Here is an 18,886-nt window from a genome sequence, read left to right on the forward strand (position 1 = left end):
ATAAAGTGGTGATCCTAACTGACCTAGACAGGGAATTTTTACTCAGATTAAATGTCAGGAATTGTGAAAAACTGGGTTTAAATATATTTGGCTAAGGTGTATGTAAACTTGCGACTTCAACTGTACCCTCAATTCGAGCCTTTGTCACATCTGCTCCTGCAACGCCCTCTACTGCTCATCCTGTGTCTCCTTGAGCTGCCGCCACTCCCCCAGTACACTCTCCCTCTCCCTCTGTGTGTGTGATTGTGTGGGCGGAGACATGTGTGCTGGAGTCAGAGCAGATCCCCACCAGCTGCAACTTGTTCCATAATCAAGACCTCTACAAATACTCAGCCCTGCCACTTCCACACGGCCAGATTGTAATCTCTGCTCAGCCAGTCAACGGCTCTAGCCGTTTGTTACTATTCAGATCCTGTTGGGCCAGTTTTCCTTGCCTGACGCTGGTTTCCTCTCCGCTACAGTTCTCTCCGCTCAAGACTCTGGTCACTGTCTCCAGTCCCACGTCTCATCATCCTGCTACTCTGTCCTGGATTCCCCACTCTACTACTCCCTTGGATTCCCCTCCGGACCTGCTTACCCTGTCTCAAACCTTACCACTCCAGGCTCAGCCTTCGCATCTGGTGTCCAGTAACTTGTCCAAGCTTCCCCTGACCTGCACTCCATCTTCCCCCTGTGTTTCAATAAATACCTTGGTTACTTCATCCCAGTCTCCTCATCTGAGTCTTCTCTTGGGTTCCCCTGTTCCACTCCGTGTAACAGTCTTGGTTTTAACTTAACAGCCCTTCACTGGCAAGGAGGTTGGCTATTTAAAGAGTGCATGGTGGGTGGAGGAATTGACTGTTAAATCTATGGATATATTAGCCTAATTTCTTCCATCAAACAGTTAGGCCAAACTCTTCTTCAATAGGAATAAATAGGCTCCAACACAAAGACCTCTTGATGTTAGTAAAGTCTAATTAAAATGAAGACTTTTGAAATGAATTATGCCTATTTGAATTTGCCTACTTTCAGCAACAAGAGCTGTCCATTTCCGATTGTACTACTGCTGCTCCTTCAAGTTTCAGCACCACAATGTAAATTACTTCAATCTAGCTATTTGTGCGGTCAATAACTCTGATAAATAGGCCAACATCATGGGCAAGAAACGTATTGTTTTTAATAAAATCAATTATAGTGGTATTACACTATCAAAGTTGACCTCCGGTCCTCATCTACACGCTCTCCTTCTCAAAATGAACAGTACATAAGCTGTAGGCTAGTCCACCCGTTAAACAGGGCATTTAGACTAGGCCTAATCCAAAAAAATATTGGAAGAAGCCTTTGACTCTCCTCCTGAACTGCCACTGTAGGCCTACACAGCACAGCCATTGGTTAGGCAGCACACAAAAACGTTTAATGAGGTTAGGTTAGAATATCCATTGCATTGTGTCATTCAGTTTACGTAGTTTAATTTACACCATCCCAGACAGTGGCGGTCAGTGCCTTTTAAGATGTGGGAGGACGTTAAATTTTTCTAGGTGCATGGCCTTACTTCTATTACAGAATATTGGATGACTGTCATTCATATTCCATTCACCCAGCTCAATGTAACATCGATAGGTTTAGGCTACTACATGATACTCTAATTTTCCCTATAACCTTCATGAGGTTGGGTACATTACCCATTATACCCATCATGAGGTTGGGTACAATTGGGTAAATTACAGGCCTCTCTCATCTTTTTAAGTGGGAGAACTGTCACAATTGGTGGCTGACTAAATACTTTTTTGCCCCACTGTACATATGATAAGACCCTCTCCTGGACTAGATTTAAAAAATAGTAAACCCTCCCTTTGACTGAAATTGAAAAACCAATGACCGTCCCCCATTTTCCTCCAGGTACCCATTCTGTACTGTACATTTTGATCCATCTCTAAGGCTGCCCTGATCTCACAACCATGGCAGTGACTGCTGTGCTACAGTACCTATCAGGGTTTTATTACCCAGAGACTACCCTGGACTGCATGAAGGACCTTATTAAAAACAGTTTGTTATTGTAGTGTGTACAAGCAAGCCTACAAAGGTACCTGTTTTAAGCCTGTTTTAGACTATAATTACCAGCCAGCATCTAACTTTTAAGTAATGACATCCAGTTAGTTGTGAAGAAGACCCTTTTGAGGAAACTTGTCAGATGATGTGAGTTGCCTGTGTTGGCTTTGATGCCTGTGAGCCAATTCTGTGTGTGAGTGAGACTGCCATGACTCTATTTTAGGCCATAAGCAACTGACAGGACAAAAATGTTCCAAAGTTTGTTTTAATCGCTGAAAAAAGGACCAAAAAACAGACATCGTAACAAAACAGCACAGATAATCTAGACTAGAGTGTGATGGTCAATGGTTGGTCTGTCTCGTTACCTCATCGTCATTTCCACCATGCACCCATGTTTTCAGGTGTATGATCTGTGATGATCTATTGTGCATTGGAAAGAGAAAGAACCTGAAATGGATAGGCAATCCAGCACAGCTCATCATCATTAGGGGAGACCGGGATTGGTCGTCACACCTTTTACTCGTGTGTATTTCTCAGCACCAGTAGATCTTATCTTAAACTCTTTTCAATATTAGGAGAAAGACTTGGTATTGGCTTCAAATGGAGACTGTTTTCTATCCACATGAATTATTTCAACATGGAGTTATAATCCATCAAACACACTCGTGGGATTGGATGTCACACCCCAGTGGGCACAGACATCAATTCAGAGTCTATTCAACATCATTTCATTGAATGGATTTTGTTTTATTTTACCTTTATTTAACTAGGCAAGTCAGTTAAGAACAAATTCTTATTTTCAATGACAGCCTAGTGGCTCCTTGTTCAGGAGCAGAACGACAACTTTTTACCTTGTCAGCTCAGGGATTTGATCCAGCAACCTTTCGGTTACAGGCCCTGAATGATGTGGAAACAATGTTGATTCAACCAGTGTGTGCCCAGTGGGACAGTGCCTGTTTGCTGGTAGCTTATGGCTTTTGTAACAGGAAATTAAGCAATATAGTATTGTCTTAGAAATAGCCTTTTTTTTGATCAAACGATATTCTGAATAAAATTCAGCATTTTATGCCGTGAGAATCAAATATGGCATTTTGAGTAAATTTGTGTGTTTGAAAAAAATGTGTGTGTGAGGGAGAGGAAACTACATGAGCTCTTTATAGCACAAGCACAAAAGAGCTTGGGATTTATTATAATGGAGTTGATAGTGACAACCAACCCCACATTCCAAGTAACAACCATCCCCAACCAGCTCCCCAAAGCTAACTAAGAAGCTGGCTACCACATGGCTTGACCTTGGAACTCAAGAAATATGTTTGAAATATAGTTCTCCCTTTCCTCTTTTCAACAAACATAATTGTTCATGGATACTCCCACAAACATTTACAAAGAAAATACCAATATATATATATATATATATATATTTTACTTCCACCTATGAAAAACATAAATTCCCCTCATCTCAATGTTTTGTCATGCTGACATGTATTGATCAGCTGGATGAATTCCTTCAAATAATTCACACATTTTTACCTTACAAATTACACATTGCCATTTAGATTGGGAGTAATTAGCACTGTGACAACCAACCCGTGAGACAACCAACCCCGTTCTCCCTTACCAACACACACAAAAAAGATACATGAACTTATATAGAGCAGATCCTGAACAACCTTTCAAATTAACACGCACATACACAAAAACACAATCAAGTTAAAATTATGGAAGGCCTACAGTAAGAAGGCCTGCTGATAAGAGATGCAGACTTTGTCATCACTTCATGTGTCCTTCAGTTCAACTGATTGCTGAGAAGCTTCAAATCACATTTCCCTGCTGTTCCCTAGCAGTACCCCCTCCCTCCTCTAGGCATGACCCTTCCCCCTCTGCTGTATGAACACACTCTGCATGCTAAGTCTCTTCTACACATTCCTGCCCAGACCTCCCACAACCTTTTCCCTCTCAGCTGTTCCAGTTGTATCTACCCTCCTTCCTCTGGGCTTCCCTTCCACTTTTTCTGCTGTTCCGGGTGTGTTTTCCCTCCCATGTCAGTCTCTCACTGGCTGTTGCAGACGGTGCCTCCCAATTTGCCCCCGGCAGCGGCCTTCTTGCGCCTCTTGTTGAGCAGAGGGTTGCTGGAAGTGTCCAGGTCTTTGATCTTCACCTGGTCGTAATCCACACGCATGGTGGCCAGAGCACTGGTCATCTCATCCTATAGTACACAGAGCGTAAGGAGTTAGGAGAGAGGGAAATGGAGAAGAAAGAGAAATAGCAAGATTCAGAGTGAGGGAGGTTGAATTTCATGATAGATAAATAGGATATGGTAGATAGACAGAAGATAAAGCTCTGCTCTGAATATACAGCATAATAAAGAGGAGGGAATAAGCCCTGTGTTAATAAACATGTTCTCAAACGAGACTGTGATGTCTGCCTCCACTTGTGGAAGGTCAACCACTCCAGGGTCAACTCCAAAGTTTGGGAGCAATTCCATTTCACATGAATTCCACAAAAGGAATGAAATTCCACTCATATTTTGAGATATCTACATGGGAAAACCATATGTAATGTTCATAATATCAACCGTATTTCAAATGTTGTCTGGATGTAAACTCAATGGCGCCGGAGGGGATGGCTGCCATTTTATGGGCTCCTAACCAACTGTGCTATTTTGTGTTTTTTCGCATTGTTTGTAACTTCTTTTGTACTTAATGTTGCCTCTACCGTCTCTTATGACCAAAGAGAGCTTCTGGATATCAGAACAGTGATTACTCACCTCGAACTGGACTAATATTTTTTTCTTTAATGAGTCTGACGCAAAGGATATACTGCTTCTCTGAGACTAGGTCCAATCCCCGCCATTCATGTGAAGAAAAGACAGAAATACAGGGGGTGGCAATCGGGGTGCCTTGAGAGAATTAGTCTGCGAGTGGGTAACCCGCCTCTACCATTCGTTCTACAGCCAATCACTGGAGAGTAAACTGGATGATCTCCGTTTTGAGACTATCGTACCAACAGGACATTAAAAACTGTAATATCTTATGTTTCACAGATTCTTGGCTGAACGACGACATAGATAATATACAGCTGGCTGGGTTTTCTGTGCATCGGCAGGACAGAACAGCTACGTCTGGTAAGGTGAGGGGTGGGGGTGTGTGTCTATTTGTCAATACCCATGAACCTTTTGTGACTAGGGGGCAGTATTTTCATTTTTGGATAAAAAACGTTCCCGTTTTAAACGGGATATTTTGTCACGACAAGATGCTCGACTATGCATATAATTGACAGCTTTGGATAGAGAACACTCTGACGTTTCCAAAAAAGGAAAAATATTGTCTGTGAGTGCAACAGAACTGATGTTACAGGCGAAACCCAGATAAAAATCCAATCAGGAAGTGCCGCATTTTTTGAAAGCACTTCATGCCAATGACTCCTTATATGGCTGTGAATGGGCTACGAATGAGCTTACGCTTTCTACGTATTCCCCAAGGTGTCTACAGCATTGTGGCGTCTTTTTACGCATTTATGTTGAAGAATAGCCGTAAGGGACCACATTGAGCAAGTGGTCACATGATGGCTCCCGCAAAAAAAATCTTGCGTAAAGTACTGAGGTAGCCATTATTCCAATCGCTTCTAATGAGAAACCAATTGTCCCGACGGATATATTATCGAATAGATATGTGAAAAACACCTTGAGGATTGATTCTAAACAACGTTTGCCATGTTTCTGTCGATATTATGGAGTTCATTTGGAAAAAAGTTTGGCGTTGTAGTGACCGTTTTCCGGTCGATTTCTCAGCCAAACGTGAAGAACAAAAGGGAGCTATTTCGCCTACAAAAATAATATTTTTGGAAAAAAGGAACATTTGCTATCTAACTGGGAGTCTCCTGAGTGAAAACATCCAAAATTCTTCAAAGGTAAATTATTTCATTTGATTGCTTTTCTTATTTTTGTGAAAATGTTGCCTGCTGCTAGCAGAGGCTAGCATAGCATTATGCCATGATAAACTTACACAAATGCTTGTCTAGCATTGGGTGTAAAGCATATTATGAAAATCTGAGATGACAGGGTGATTAACAAAAGGCTAAGCTGTGTCAATATATTTCATTTGTGATTTTCATGAATAGGAAGATTTTATGTCCGCTGCGTTATGCTAATTAGTTTGAGGCGATGATTACGCTCCCGGATCCGGGTTTGAGAGTCGCAAGTCATGATAAGCTGTAGACAACACTATCTACCGAGAGTTTTCATTTATACTTTTCGTAGCAGTCTATTTACCACCACAAACCGATACTGGCACTAAGACCGCACTCAATGAGCTGTATAAGGCCATAAGCAAACAAGAAAATGTGTCGATGCAACAACCTCTACCTCAACGTGAACAAGACAAAGGACCTGATTGTGGACTATAGAAAAGGAGGGCCGAACACGCCTCCATTCACATTGACGGGGCTTTAGTGTCGTGGCACCACAGCCATGACACTACAGACTCCAGTCACCCAACTCTCTGCTAACGCACGGCAAGCAGTACCGGAGCACCAAGTCTAGGTCCAAAAGGTTCCTTAACAGCTTCTACCCCAAGACATAAGACTCCGGCCACCCGGACTATTTACATTGACACCCCCCCCCTTTTGTTTTTACACTGCTGCTACTCGCTGTTTATTATCTATGCATAGTCACTTTACCCCCACTTTACCCCTACCTACACATTGACTAGGTACCGGAAGCCCTGTATATAGCCTCGTTATTGTTATTTTATTTTTAACATTTTATTTTTTACTTTAGTTTAGTAAATATTTTCTTAACTCTATTTCTTGAACTGCATAGCTGGTTAACGGCTTGTAAGCATTTCACGGTAAGGCCCTACACCTGTTGTTATTTCGGCACGTGACAAATACAATTGGATTTGATTTGATTCTGCTGATCCTGGGAAGAGATGAAAGTCCCTGGATGGCCAGAAGGTGTCAGTGCTGGTCTGATTCTGACCTTCACGTCATCCCACATCTCTCTGTCCTCAGTCAGGACCCGTGTGGTGTGGAGCGGTGTGGAGGGAACAACCATGGACTGCTGCAATGACAGAACACAGACACACCATCAGGCATGATGTTACAGACTGACATACATGAACTGATGCACGCTTTCACACACAAGCGTGCACACACTCACATTGATCCAGGGGTGGTTCGTAAACTGCGTGATGGTCATTCTCTCGTTGGGGTCTGTCTTCAGCAGCTGATTGATCAACTGTTTGGCTGAAAGAGGAAAAGCAATAAGAGGAAAGGGGTCAACATTCAATGAAAGACACACATTTGTGCATGCTTACCTATGCGTCAACAATCAACTCCTTTGTTTTGCTGACATTGTGGGAGAGGCTGTGGTCCTGGCACCACAATGCCAGTTCATTTACCTTATCCCTATAGGCTGACTAGTCGTTGTTGGTTATCAGGCAAACAACCGTGGTGTCGTCAGCAAACCTGTTGATGGAGTTGGTGTCATGCAAAGCCACGCAGTCATGGCTGAACAGGCAGTACAGCAGAGAGCTGAGGACACACCCCTGGGGGGGCCCTGCGTTAACAGTCAGTGTGGAGGAGGTGTTGTTGTCAATCCTCACAGCCTGTGGTCTGCTCGTCAGGAAGTGCAGGATCCAGTTGCAGAGGGCGGTGTCCAGACCCAGGGCTCTGAGTTTGGAAGGAACAATAGTGTTGAATGCTTAACTGTAGTCAATGAACAGCGTTCCCACATAGGTGTTTGTCTTGTCCAGATGTGTTACGGATGTGTCAATAGCGATGGAAATGGCATCTTCTGTGGATCTATTGGAGCGTTAGGCAAATTGGACTGAGTCCAGTGTTTCTGGCATGCTGGCCTTGATGTGGGCCATGACCAGCCTCTCAAAGCCCTTCATGATGACCGGGGTGAGTGCGATGGGGCGATAGTCATTTGGTCATGTCACCTTGTTTGGGGACTACAGCTTGGGACAGGGACAGGTTGAAAATGTCAGAGAAGATGCCTGCCAGCTGGTCAGCACACACTCTGAGGCCAGGGATCGCATATGGCCTGGCGGATTTGTGAGTATTCACTCTTTTGAGAGTTCTCATGTCAGCCTCGTAGAGCGAAAGCACCTGGTCTTCCAGAGCAGTAAGAGTCTTCCTGGGCAGCTCTGGATTGTCTGACTCGAAGCGAGCATAGAATGTGTTAAGCTCATCTGGGAGGGTGGGCACCACACAGTTGGATTTGCCTTTGTAGTTCGTGATTGTCATCAATTTAAGTTCGAGTCTGTATTGTCTTTTGCATCCCTAATGGTTTTGCGGAGCTCGTACCTGCTTGCCTTGTAAGCGTCGCGCGCCACCGAGTCATTGAGGTTCATCCAGGGTTTTTGGTTGTGGTATGTCCGGATTGCTATTATGGGTACAACATCATCAACACATTTTCTAATGAAGTCTGTGACTGACAATGTATATTCCTCAGTGTGGACGGATGAGTCCTGGGTATCAGTATTCTCAAAACAGTCCTGTAGCATTGAGTCTGCCTCCTCGAGTGGTCGTCACTAGTTATCACAGCCACAAAGTCAGAAGACCCGCCTACTTGACCAATCAGATGAGGGAGTGTGATAACATTTATACACACCATATACACACACTCACACAATACATTTACACTCCCACACAAAAACCACACACATTCACATACATTACATCTGTACACACGCAAGCACGCACACACCCATACACACTTTTACACAAATAATTTCCTGCTGCTTCTCTGTTCCTTATTTTACTCTTATTATTGTCTATCCTGATGCCTAGATACTTTACCCTGCCTTCATGTACATATCTACCTAAAATTCCTCGTATCTCTGTACATTGATATGGTACTGGTACTCCCTGTATATAGCTCCACATTGATCTGGTACTGGTATTCCCTGTATATAGCTCCACATTGATATGGTACTGGTACTCCCTGTATATAGCTCCACATTGATCTGGTACTGGTAAACCCTGTATATAGCTCCACATTGATATGGTACTGGTACTCCCTGTATATAGCTCCACATTGATCTGGTACAGGTACAACCTGTATATAGCTCCACATTGATCTGGTACTGGTACTCCTGTATATAGTTCCACATTGATCTGGTACTAGTAGAACCTGTATATAGCTCCACATTGATCTGGTACTGGTACAACCTGTATATAGCTCCACATTGATCTGGTACTGGTACTGTATATAGCTCCACACTGATCTGGTACTGGTACTCCCTGTATATAGCTCCACATTGATCTGGTACAATCTGTATATAGCTCCACATTGATCTGGTACCAAACATAACGATGGTCATTATGGCCAAACAGTTCTATTTTTGTTTCATCAGACCAGAGGACATTTCTCCAAAAAGTACGATCTTTGTCCCCTTGTGCAGTTGCAAACCGTAGTCCTTGCTGAGCGGCCTTTCAGGTTATGTCGATATAGGACTCATTTTAGTGTGGATATAGATACTTTTGTACCTGTTTCCTCTAGCATCTTCACAAGGTCCTTTGCTGTTGTTCTGGGATTGATTTGCACTTCTCGCACCAAAGTATGTTCATCTCTAGGAGACAGAACGCGTCATACCTGAGCGGTTTGACGCGAGTAGGATGCCCTACCAGTGTGACTTCTGAGATTCAGTCAAATTATTCCTGGAATTTAAGAGCTGCTATTCTGTGTTTTTGTGCCTTGTGTATGTCTGTGTGTGCTTTTGCATGAGTGTTGTGCTGTGAAACTGACTATTTAGAAGTTTGCTTATGTTTTCTAGAGTAAAAGGTCCCTGGGACTGAAGTCATTGGAGGAATGCAACGCTATACTAACTAAACAAAAGCCAGGGTAACCCGACCCAGTCTCACCTTCCTCTGACACTTCAGCCCACTCAGGTTTTGGGAACTCGTACTGGCCCAGCCTGATTCTCCGCTTCATCCCTGGAGAGATGGCTTGGCCTGTGTTAGAATAGAATGGAGGGAACCCACACAGCCTGCAGAGGAGACAATTACGTAGAGGTTGATAGTTATTAAGTTGCACTGACTTAACCCTAACCCTTGATTATATACTATGTACAGTGGGGAGAACAAGTATTTGATACACTGCTGATTTTGCAGGTTTTCCTACTTACAAAGCATGTAGAAGTCTGTCATTTTTATCATAGGTACACTTCAACTGTGAGAGACGGAATCTAAAACCAAAATCCAGAAAATCACATTGTATGATTAAGTAATTCATTTGCATTTTATTGCATGACATAAGTATTTGATCACCTACCAACCAGTAAGAATTCCGGCTCTCACAGACCTGTTAGTTTTTCTTTAAGAAGCCCTCCTGTTCTCCACTCATTACCTGTATTAACTGCACTTGTTTGAACTCGTTACCTGTATAAAAGACACCTGTCCACACACTTAATCAAACAGACTCCAACCTCTCCACAATGGCCAAGACCAGAGAGCTGTGTAAGGACACCAGGGATAAAATTGTAGACCTGCACAAGACTGGGATGGGCTACAGGACAATAGGCAAGCAGCTTGGTGAGAAGGCAACAACTGTTGGTGCAATTATTAGAAAATGGAAGAAGTTCAAGATGACGGTCAATCACCCTAGGTCTGGGGCTCCATGCAAGATCTCACCTCGTGGGGCATCAATGATCATGGGGAAGGTGAGGGATCAGCCCAGAACTACACGGCAGGACCTGGTCAATGACTTGAAGAGAGCTGGGACCACAGTCTCAAAGAAAACCATTAGTAACACACTACGTCGTCATGGATTAAAATCCTGCAGCGCACGCAAGGTCCCCCTGCTCAAGCCAGTGCATGTCCAGGCCTGTCTGAAGTTTGCCAATGACCATCTGGATGATCCAGAGGAGGAATGGGAGAAGGTCATGTGGTCTGATGAGACAAAAATAGAGCTTTTTGGTCTAAACTCCACTCGCCGTGTTTGGAGGAAGAAGAAGGATGAGTACAACCCCAAGAACACCATCCCAACCGTGAAGCATGGAGGTGGAAACATCATTCTTTGGGGATGCCTTTCTGCAAAGGGGACAGGACGACTGCACCGTATTGAGGGGAGGATGGATGGGGCCACGTATCGCGAGATCTTGGCCAACAATCCCTTCCCTCAGTAAGAGCATTGAAGATGGGTTGTGGCTGGGTCTTCCAGCATGACAACGACCCGAAACACACAGCCAGGGCAACTAAGGAGTGGCTCCGTAAGAAGCATTTCAAGGTCCTGGAGTGGCCTAGCCAGTCTCCAGACCTGAACCCAATAGAAAATCTTTGGAGGGAGCTGAAAGTCCGTATTGCCCAGCGACAGCCCCAAAACCTGAAGGATCTGGAGAAGGTCTGTATGGGGGAGTGGGCCAAAATCCCTGCTGCAGTGTGTGCAAACCTGGTCAAGAACTACAGAAAATCTCTGTAATTGCAAACAAAGGTTTCTGTACCAAGTATTAAGTTCTGCTTTTCTGATGTATCAAATACTTATGTCATGCAATAAAATGCTAATTAATTACTTAAATATCATACAATGTGATTATCTGGATTTTGGTTTTAGATTCCATCTCTCACAGTTGAAGTGTACCTATGACCTCTACATGCTTTGTAAGTAGGAAAACCTGCAAAATCGGCAGTGTACCAAATACTTGTTCTCCCCACTGTATGCACTGTATATGCACACACAGGAAATCTAACACACACAAGTTATGCTCTTCTATCATCGTAGGGACCTAACCCTACCCTTACCCCAACCTTAACCCAAACCTTAAACCTAAATCCTAACCCCTTACCCTAATTGTAACCCTAACCCTAACCCCTAAGCTTAAAATAGCCTTTGTCCTCATGTGGACGTGGGAAATGTCCCCACGAGGGAGAATTTTCCTTGTTTTACTATTCGTGTGGGGACTTTAGGTCCCCACCAGGATGAAGAACCAACCAACCAACCACACACACGCACACAGTACTCACAGGATGTACATGATGACACCCAGAGACCACATGTCACACGACTTGTCATATTTCTCCGGGCCCAAAACCTCAGGGGCTTATCAACATGGAAACACACACAAATTGAGACAGACAGACAGAAAATACAATTACATGATGGAAACCACTTAAGTCCAAAGTATGCATAATATAGTGTAATAAATCTGATTGTCACACATATTCCTATTCCTACAGTAGTATAGTAACTTACCCACGTAGTAAGGGGTGTAGCAGGGGGTCTGCAGGAGGTTGTGCGTGGTCTCCTTAGCGAAGCCAAAGTCTGTCAGTTTGAGAGTACCATTGCGCTCCTGATGGGTGTACAGCAGGTTCTCAGGCTAAGCGAGAGGAAGTGAAATGTATCCATCATTAAACATGTCACTGTTTATACATAGTATTAATAAATGCATGCCAACTCTGTTTGTCACTATCTGTTGCTCTTATCTTGATCTGTGTGTGAGTGACATTGCTCACCTTGATGTCTCTGTGTGCGATGTTCATGTTGTGGAGGAACTCGATGGCCGTGCCAATATCCCGCATGATCTCTGAGCCCTCTAGAAGAGGAGAGCAGAGAGACACAGTCTCAGGACAACACTGTATGTAACATTAAACATACAGTGTGTAACCCCCTGTAAAGACTGTGTTCAGTTTATTATGTGTGCCATGCTCACGTCCGTACTTTGGACCTGCCTGTGCCCACGTACAGAACTGTCTGCGTCCACGTACGGTGTGGCACAGGCGCCAAGTATATTGGCCGGGTACACGCAGATTGGGCTGAGGTGATCTTGGGAAACAATGACAGAGTTCGCTAAGAGTGTTGAGACACCAACGTTTATTGTTCAATGAACTTTTTGTTTAATAGTCTGGAACAATATGAGTGTAGCCAGCTACTTTTCACTCGCTATTCTCTTAACATTTTGTGGTTCATCAGATTCGCCATCATGCTCGAGGGACAGACAAACGAACTGCTGGATAGCCAAGCTAGTCAATACAGCAAAGATTTTTATAACTAACCCAAGATAGACCACAGCCTGTAATTTCCAATGGGAGAAAATCATAGTTGGCAAAACAAGCAAGGAGGTGGGCAGAGCCAAGCACCAGCAAGATCCTATTGGCCCGTTCTAGCATGTATTTGTACATTTCCGTTAGGGAACGCCTACTCTGTGAAGTGCGCTTGCGCAGTAACTCAATTTGCCCTTGCACTCCTTAACGCAATTTTTTGAAACCTTGGCAAAGGGTAAAGTCTACAAAACTTAGTCCACTCTTTACGTGACAGATTCTAGTTTTGGGAACAGAAAACTTTATTGAGATCAAGTGTTTAATCGATGACAAATTTAGCAGAATGTCGGCCAAAATTAATCTTACTTCTTCCAATGCTGGTCACTGGGTTTCCTCTCATCATCTTATTTGGTGGTGAGTGGAAATGCCAACCGGATGAACAGATTATTTCAAAATCGCACACAGAAGAAGTTATAAGGAAAATGTATTTGCTAATGGCAGCCTTCAGTACCCCGGTCTGCCTTTAACTTGAATTACTCAATGAGCGGGGGCAACACCGAGCCGACCTGCAATGTCACTTCCTGGAGTAGCATAAACTGTTCATGTTATGTCTCCATAAGATACCATCTTAACCGACTTAAATTTTGCTTCAATGCGCTATTGAATCTTCACATAGGAATGAATGGTGTCACGTGATCGATGGCTTTAGTCATTGGGATGGTAACATTTGTGTTTTAACGCCTCCATGTCCAAGGACAAGGACCAAACTTTTTAATATTATTTTCGGGGCGTCCCAAGCTTTTTATTGTTTGTAAAACTCTAGCTTAGAGCTCTCAAGTGTTTTAACTTTACTATCTGCTGGCTATTAGGTACAGTATCTATACAGGTACCAGTTTCAAACTAGCTTCAGCTTTCTAGGGTTCAAGGTTGGGAAAGTAGTTAGCTACTGTACGTTTCCCCCGGCTTTACTTGTCTACAGGGTTTGATTCATATTTGATTTACGGATGTACAATTGCAATACTGTAGATTTTTTATTATTCGAATCCTTTTCTCATTTTGAGGTTTTAATATTATTCCTGTTTAAAATTAGTATCAGGGTTTTATAGGTCCAGTATTAGTCTGTGGTCATCTGGTAGTTCATTGTGTCCTTTGTGGTAATTTCTATGTCCTTACATTTGTACCTTTTTACATTCTAATCCATTTTTGACAAATATCTTTAGATTTAATCAATTCTACTAACGTCATTGTGTTGCCATTGTGTGGGTGTATCATATACCCTACCGGTCAAAAGTTGTGGAACACCTACTCGACGAGACAGCCTATAGTGTCAGTGTCTCCTGACCCCTCCTGTCTCAGCCTCCAGTATTTATGCTGCAGTAGTTTATGTGTCGGGGGGCTAGGGTCAGTTTGTTATATCTGGAGTACTTCTCCTGTCCTATTTGGTGTCCTGTGTGAATCTAAGTGTGCGTTCTCTAATTCTCTCCTCTCTTTCTTTCTCTCTCTCGGAGGACCTGAGCCCTAGGACCATGCCCCAGGACTACCTGACATGATGACTCCTTGCTGTCCCCAGTCCACCTGGCCGTGCTGCTGCTCCAGTTTCAACTGTTCTGCCTTATTATTATTCGACCATGCTGGTCATTTATGAACATTTGAACATCTTGGCCATGTTCTGTTATAATCTCCACCCGGCACAGCCAGAAGAGGACTGGCCACCCCACATAGCCTGGTTCCTCTCTAGGTTTCTTCCTAGGTTTTGGCCTTTCTAGGGAGTTTTTCCTAGCCACCGTGCTTCTACACCTGCATTGCTTGCTGTTTGGGGTTTTAGGCTGGGTTTCTGTACAGCACTTTGAGATATCAGCTGATGTACGAAGGGCTATATAAATACATTTGATTTGATTTGATATAGGGAGGCGGTCAGAGACCTGGCCCGGGTGGTGCCACAATAACAACCTATCCCTCAACATAACCAAGACTAAGGAGATGAATGTGGTCTACAGAAAAAGGAGGACCGAGCACGCCCCCAATCTCATCGACGGGGCTGTAGTGGAGCAGGTTGAGAGCTTCAAGTTCCTTGGCGTCCACATTAACAACAAACTAGAATGGTTCAAACACACCAAGACAGTCATGAAGAGGGCACGACAAAGCCTATTCCCCCTCAGGAAACTAAAAAGATTTGGCATGGGTCCTGAGATCCTCAAAAGGTTCTACAGCTGCCACATCGAGAGCACTGCCTGGTACGGCAATTGCTCGGCCTCTGACCGCAAGGCACTATATAGGGTAGTGCGTACGGCCCAGTACTTCACTGGGGCTAAGCTTCCTGCCATCCAGGACCTCTACACCAGGCGGTGTCAGAGGAAGGCCCTAAAAATTGTCAAAGACCCCAGTCACCCCTGTCACCCCTCTTTTACGCTGCTTAAGAAGACACACCTGTTGATTGAAATGCATTCCAGGTGACTACCTCATGAAGCTGGTTGAGAGAATGCCAAGAGTGTGCAAAGCTGTCATTAAGGCAAAGGGTGGCTATTTAAAGAATCTCAAATATAAAATATATTTTGATTTGTTTAACACTTTTTTGGTTACTACATGATTCCATATGTGTTATTTCAAAGTTTTTAAAGTTTTCCAACAAATGTTTACAGACAGATTATTTCACTTATAATTCACTGTACCACAAATCCAGTGGGTCAGAAGTTTACATAAACTAAGTTGACGGTGCCTTTAAATAGCTTGGAAAAATCCAGAAAATGATGTCATGGCTTTACAAGCTTTTGGAATGCTAATTGGCATCATTTGAGTCAATTGGAGGTGTACCTGTGGTTGTATTTCAAGGCCTACCTTCAAATTCAGTGCCTCATGGGAAAATCTAAATAAATCAGCCAAGACCTCAGAAAAAAATTGTACACCTCCACAAGTCTGATTCATCCTTGGGAGCAATTTCCAAAACGCCTGAAGGTACCACGTTCATCTGTACAAACAATAGTACGCAAGTATAAACACTGTGGGACCACGCAGCCGTCATACCGCTCAGGAAGGAGACACGTTCTGTCTCCTAGAGATGAACATACTTTGGTGCGAAAAGTGCAAATCAATCCCAGAACAACAGCAAAAGACCTTGTGAAGATGCTGGAGGAAACAGGTACAAAAGTATCTATATCCACAGTGAAACAAGTCCTATATCGACATAACCTGAAAGGCCACTCAGCAAGGTAGAAGCCACTGCTGAAAAACAGCCATAAAAAAGCAAGACTACGGTTTGCAACTGCACATGGGGACAAAGTTCGTACTTTTTGGAGAAATGTCCTCTGGTCTGATGAAACAAAAATAGAACTGTTTGGCTATCATGACCATCGTTATGTTTGGAGGAAAAAGGGGGAAGCTTGCAAGTTGAAGAACACCCTCCCAACCGTGAAGCACGAGGGTGGCAGCATCATGCTGTGGGAGTTCTTTGCTGCAGGAGGGACTGGTGCACTTCACAAAATAGATGGCATCATGAGGAAAGAAAATTATGTGGATATATTGAAGCAACATCTCAAGACATCAGTCAGGAAGTCAAAGCTTGGTCGCAAATGGGTCTTCCAAATGGACAATGACCCCAAGTATACTTCCAAAGTCACAAACCCCTGACCTCGATCCTATAGAACATTTGTGGGCAGAACTGAAAAAGTGTGTGCAAGCAAGGAGATCTACAAACATGACTCAGTTACACCAGCTCTGTCAGGAGGAATGGGCCAAAATTCACCCAACTTATTGTGGGAAGCTTGTGGAAGGCTACCTGAAACGTTTGACCCAAGTTAAACAATTTAAAGGCAATGCTACCAAATACTAATTGAGTGTATGTAAACTTCTGACCCACTGGGAATGTGATGAAATAAAAGCTGAAATAAATCATTCTCTCTACTATTATTCTGACATTTCACATCCTTAAAATTGTGAAAAACTGAATTTAAATGTATTTGGCTAAGGTGTATGTAAACTTCCGACTTCAACTGTGTGTGTGTGTGTGTGTGTGTGTCAGAACAAAGCTGCCTGAAGAAAGAGGGGTCACACATACAGTATATACAGTAGCTTGCAAAAGTATTCATCCAATTGGCATTTTTCCTATTTTGTTGCTTTACAACCTGGAATTAAAATAGATTTTTGGGGGGGTTGTATCATTTGATTTACACAACATTCCTACCACTTTGAAGAAACAAACAAGAAATAAGACAACAAAAAAACTGAAAACTTGAACGTGCATAACTACTCACCCCCCAAAGTCAATACTTTGTAGAGTCACCTTTTGCAGCAATTACAGCTGCAAGTATCTTGGGTTATGTAGGCTTGGCACATCTAGCCACTGGGATTTTTGCCCATTCTTCAAGGTAAAACTGCCCCTAGCTCCTTCAAGTTGGATGGGTTCCGCTGGTGTACAGCAACCTTTAAGTCATACTACAGATACTCAATTGGTTGAGGTCTGGGCTTTGACTAGGCTATTCCAAGACATTTAAATGTTTCTCCGTAAACCACTCATGTGTTGCTTTAGCAGTATGCTTAGGGTCATTGTCCTGCTGGAAAGTGAACCTCCATCCCAGTCTCAAATCTCTGGAAGACTGAAACAGGTTTCCCTCAAGAATTTCCCTGTATTTAGCATCCATCATTCCTTCCATTCTGACCAATTTCTAAGTCCCTGCCGATGAATAACATCCCCACAGCATGATGTTACCCCACCATGCTTCACTGTGGGGATGTTGTTCTCGGGGTGATCAGAGGTGTTGGGTTTGCGCCATACATAGCATTTCCTTGATGGCCAAAAAGCTCAATTTTAGTCTCATCTGACCAGAGTACTTTCTTCCACATGTTTGGGGAGTCTCCCACAACGTGTTTGCTTATTTTTTCTTTAAGCAATGGCTTTTTCTGGCCACTCTTCTCCCAGCTCTGTGGAATATACAGCTTAATGTAGTCCTACGGACAGATACTCCAATCTCCACTGTGGAGCTTTGCAGCTCCTTCAGGTTTATCTTTGGTCTCTTTGTTGCCTCGCTGATTAATGCCCTCCTTGCCTGGTCCGTGAGTTTTGGTGGCCGACCCTCTCTTGGCAGATTTGTTATGGTGCCATATTCTTTCCATTTTTTAATAATGGATTTAATGGTGCTCCGTGGGATGTTCAAAGTTTCTGATATTTTTTATAACCCAACACTGATCTGTACTTCTCCACAACTTTGTTCATGAGCTGTTTGGAGAGCTCCTTGGTCTTCATGGTGCTGTTTGCTTAGTGGTGTTACAGACTCTGGGGCCTTTCAGAACAGGTGTATATATCATGTGACAGATCATGTGACACTTAGATTACACACAGGTGGACTTTATTTAACTAATAATGTGACTTCTGAAGGTAATTGGTTGCACCAGATCTTATTTGGGGTCTTCATAGCAAAGGGGGTGAATACATATGTACGCACCACTTTCCTGTTTTTTATGTTTTGAAACAAGTAATTTTTTTAATTTCACTTCACCAATTTGGACTATTTTGTGTATGTCCATTATATGAAATCCAAATAAAAATCTATTTAAATTACAGGTTGTAATGCAACAAAATGGGGAAAAACGCCAAGGGGCATGAATACTTTTGGAAGGCACTGTAGTACATCCATTCCCAGAAACTTGTAGCCCAGTCCTCCTTCCCTGGCTCCCTCCCTTCTGAGCCCCCTCACCTCTCTCAGTGAAAGCCTGGTCCCCTCTGGCCTGGATCCGGCTGAACAGTTCTCCACCTTGCATACTGGAACCAGAGAAACACACACATTGAGATAATATTGAGATGCTGTCATGTAGTTCTAAAAACAACACTGCTTATCACTCTCCCACATTATAAATGTTTCTACAAGATAATCTCTGCTACGTCAAT

General features: G+C 43.3%; 1 protein-coding gene across 1 annotated transcript in view; it reads right to left on the bottom strand.

The window, feature by feature from the left end:
* Positions 1 to 2,279: 2,279 nt before the first annotated feature.
* LOC110494522 (MAP kinase-activated protein kinase 3) overlaps positions 2,280 to 18,886 on the bottom strand; it is a 36,017-nt gene continuing 19,410 nt past the window's right edge. The window contains exons 3-10 of the mRNA XM_021569658.3: positions 18,696 to 18,760; positions 12,484 to 12,563; positions 12,224 to 12,347; positions 11,995 to 12,070; positions 9,898 to 10,022; positions 7,187 to 7,272; positions 7,007 to 7,087; positions 2,280 to 4,234 (exon numbers count right to left, since the gene is read on the bottom strand). Coding sequence (XP_021425333.1) covers positions 4,079 to 4,234; positions 7,007 to 7,087; positions 7,187 to 7,272; positions 9,898 to 10,022; positions 11,995 to 12,070; positions 12,224 to 12,347; positions 12,484 to 12,563; positions 18,696 to 18,760 — 793 coding nt within the window. The 3' untranslated portion in view covers positions 2,280 to 4,078. The remainder of the gene's footprint in view (positions 4,235 to 7,006; positions 7,088 to 7,186; positions 7,273 to 9,897; positions 10,023 to 11,994; positions 12,071 to 12,223; positions 12,348 to 12,483; positions 12,564 to 18,695; positions 18,761 to 18,886) is intronic.

This window comes from Oncorhynchus mykiss, chromosome 17 (genome assembly GCF_057628025.1).
Source record: "Oncorhynchus mykiss isolate SJ-2025 chromosome 17, ASM5762802v1, whole genome shotgun sequence".
Taxonomy (NCBI): Eukaryota; Metazoa; Chordata; class Actinopteri; order Salmoniformes; family Salmonidae; genus Oncorhynchus; species Oncorhynchus mykiss.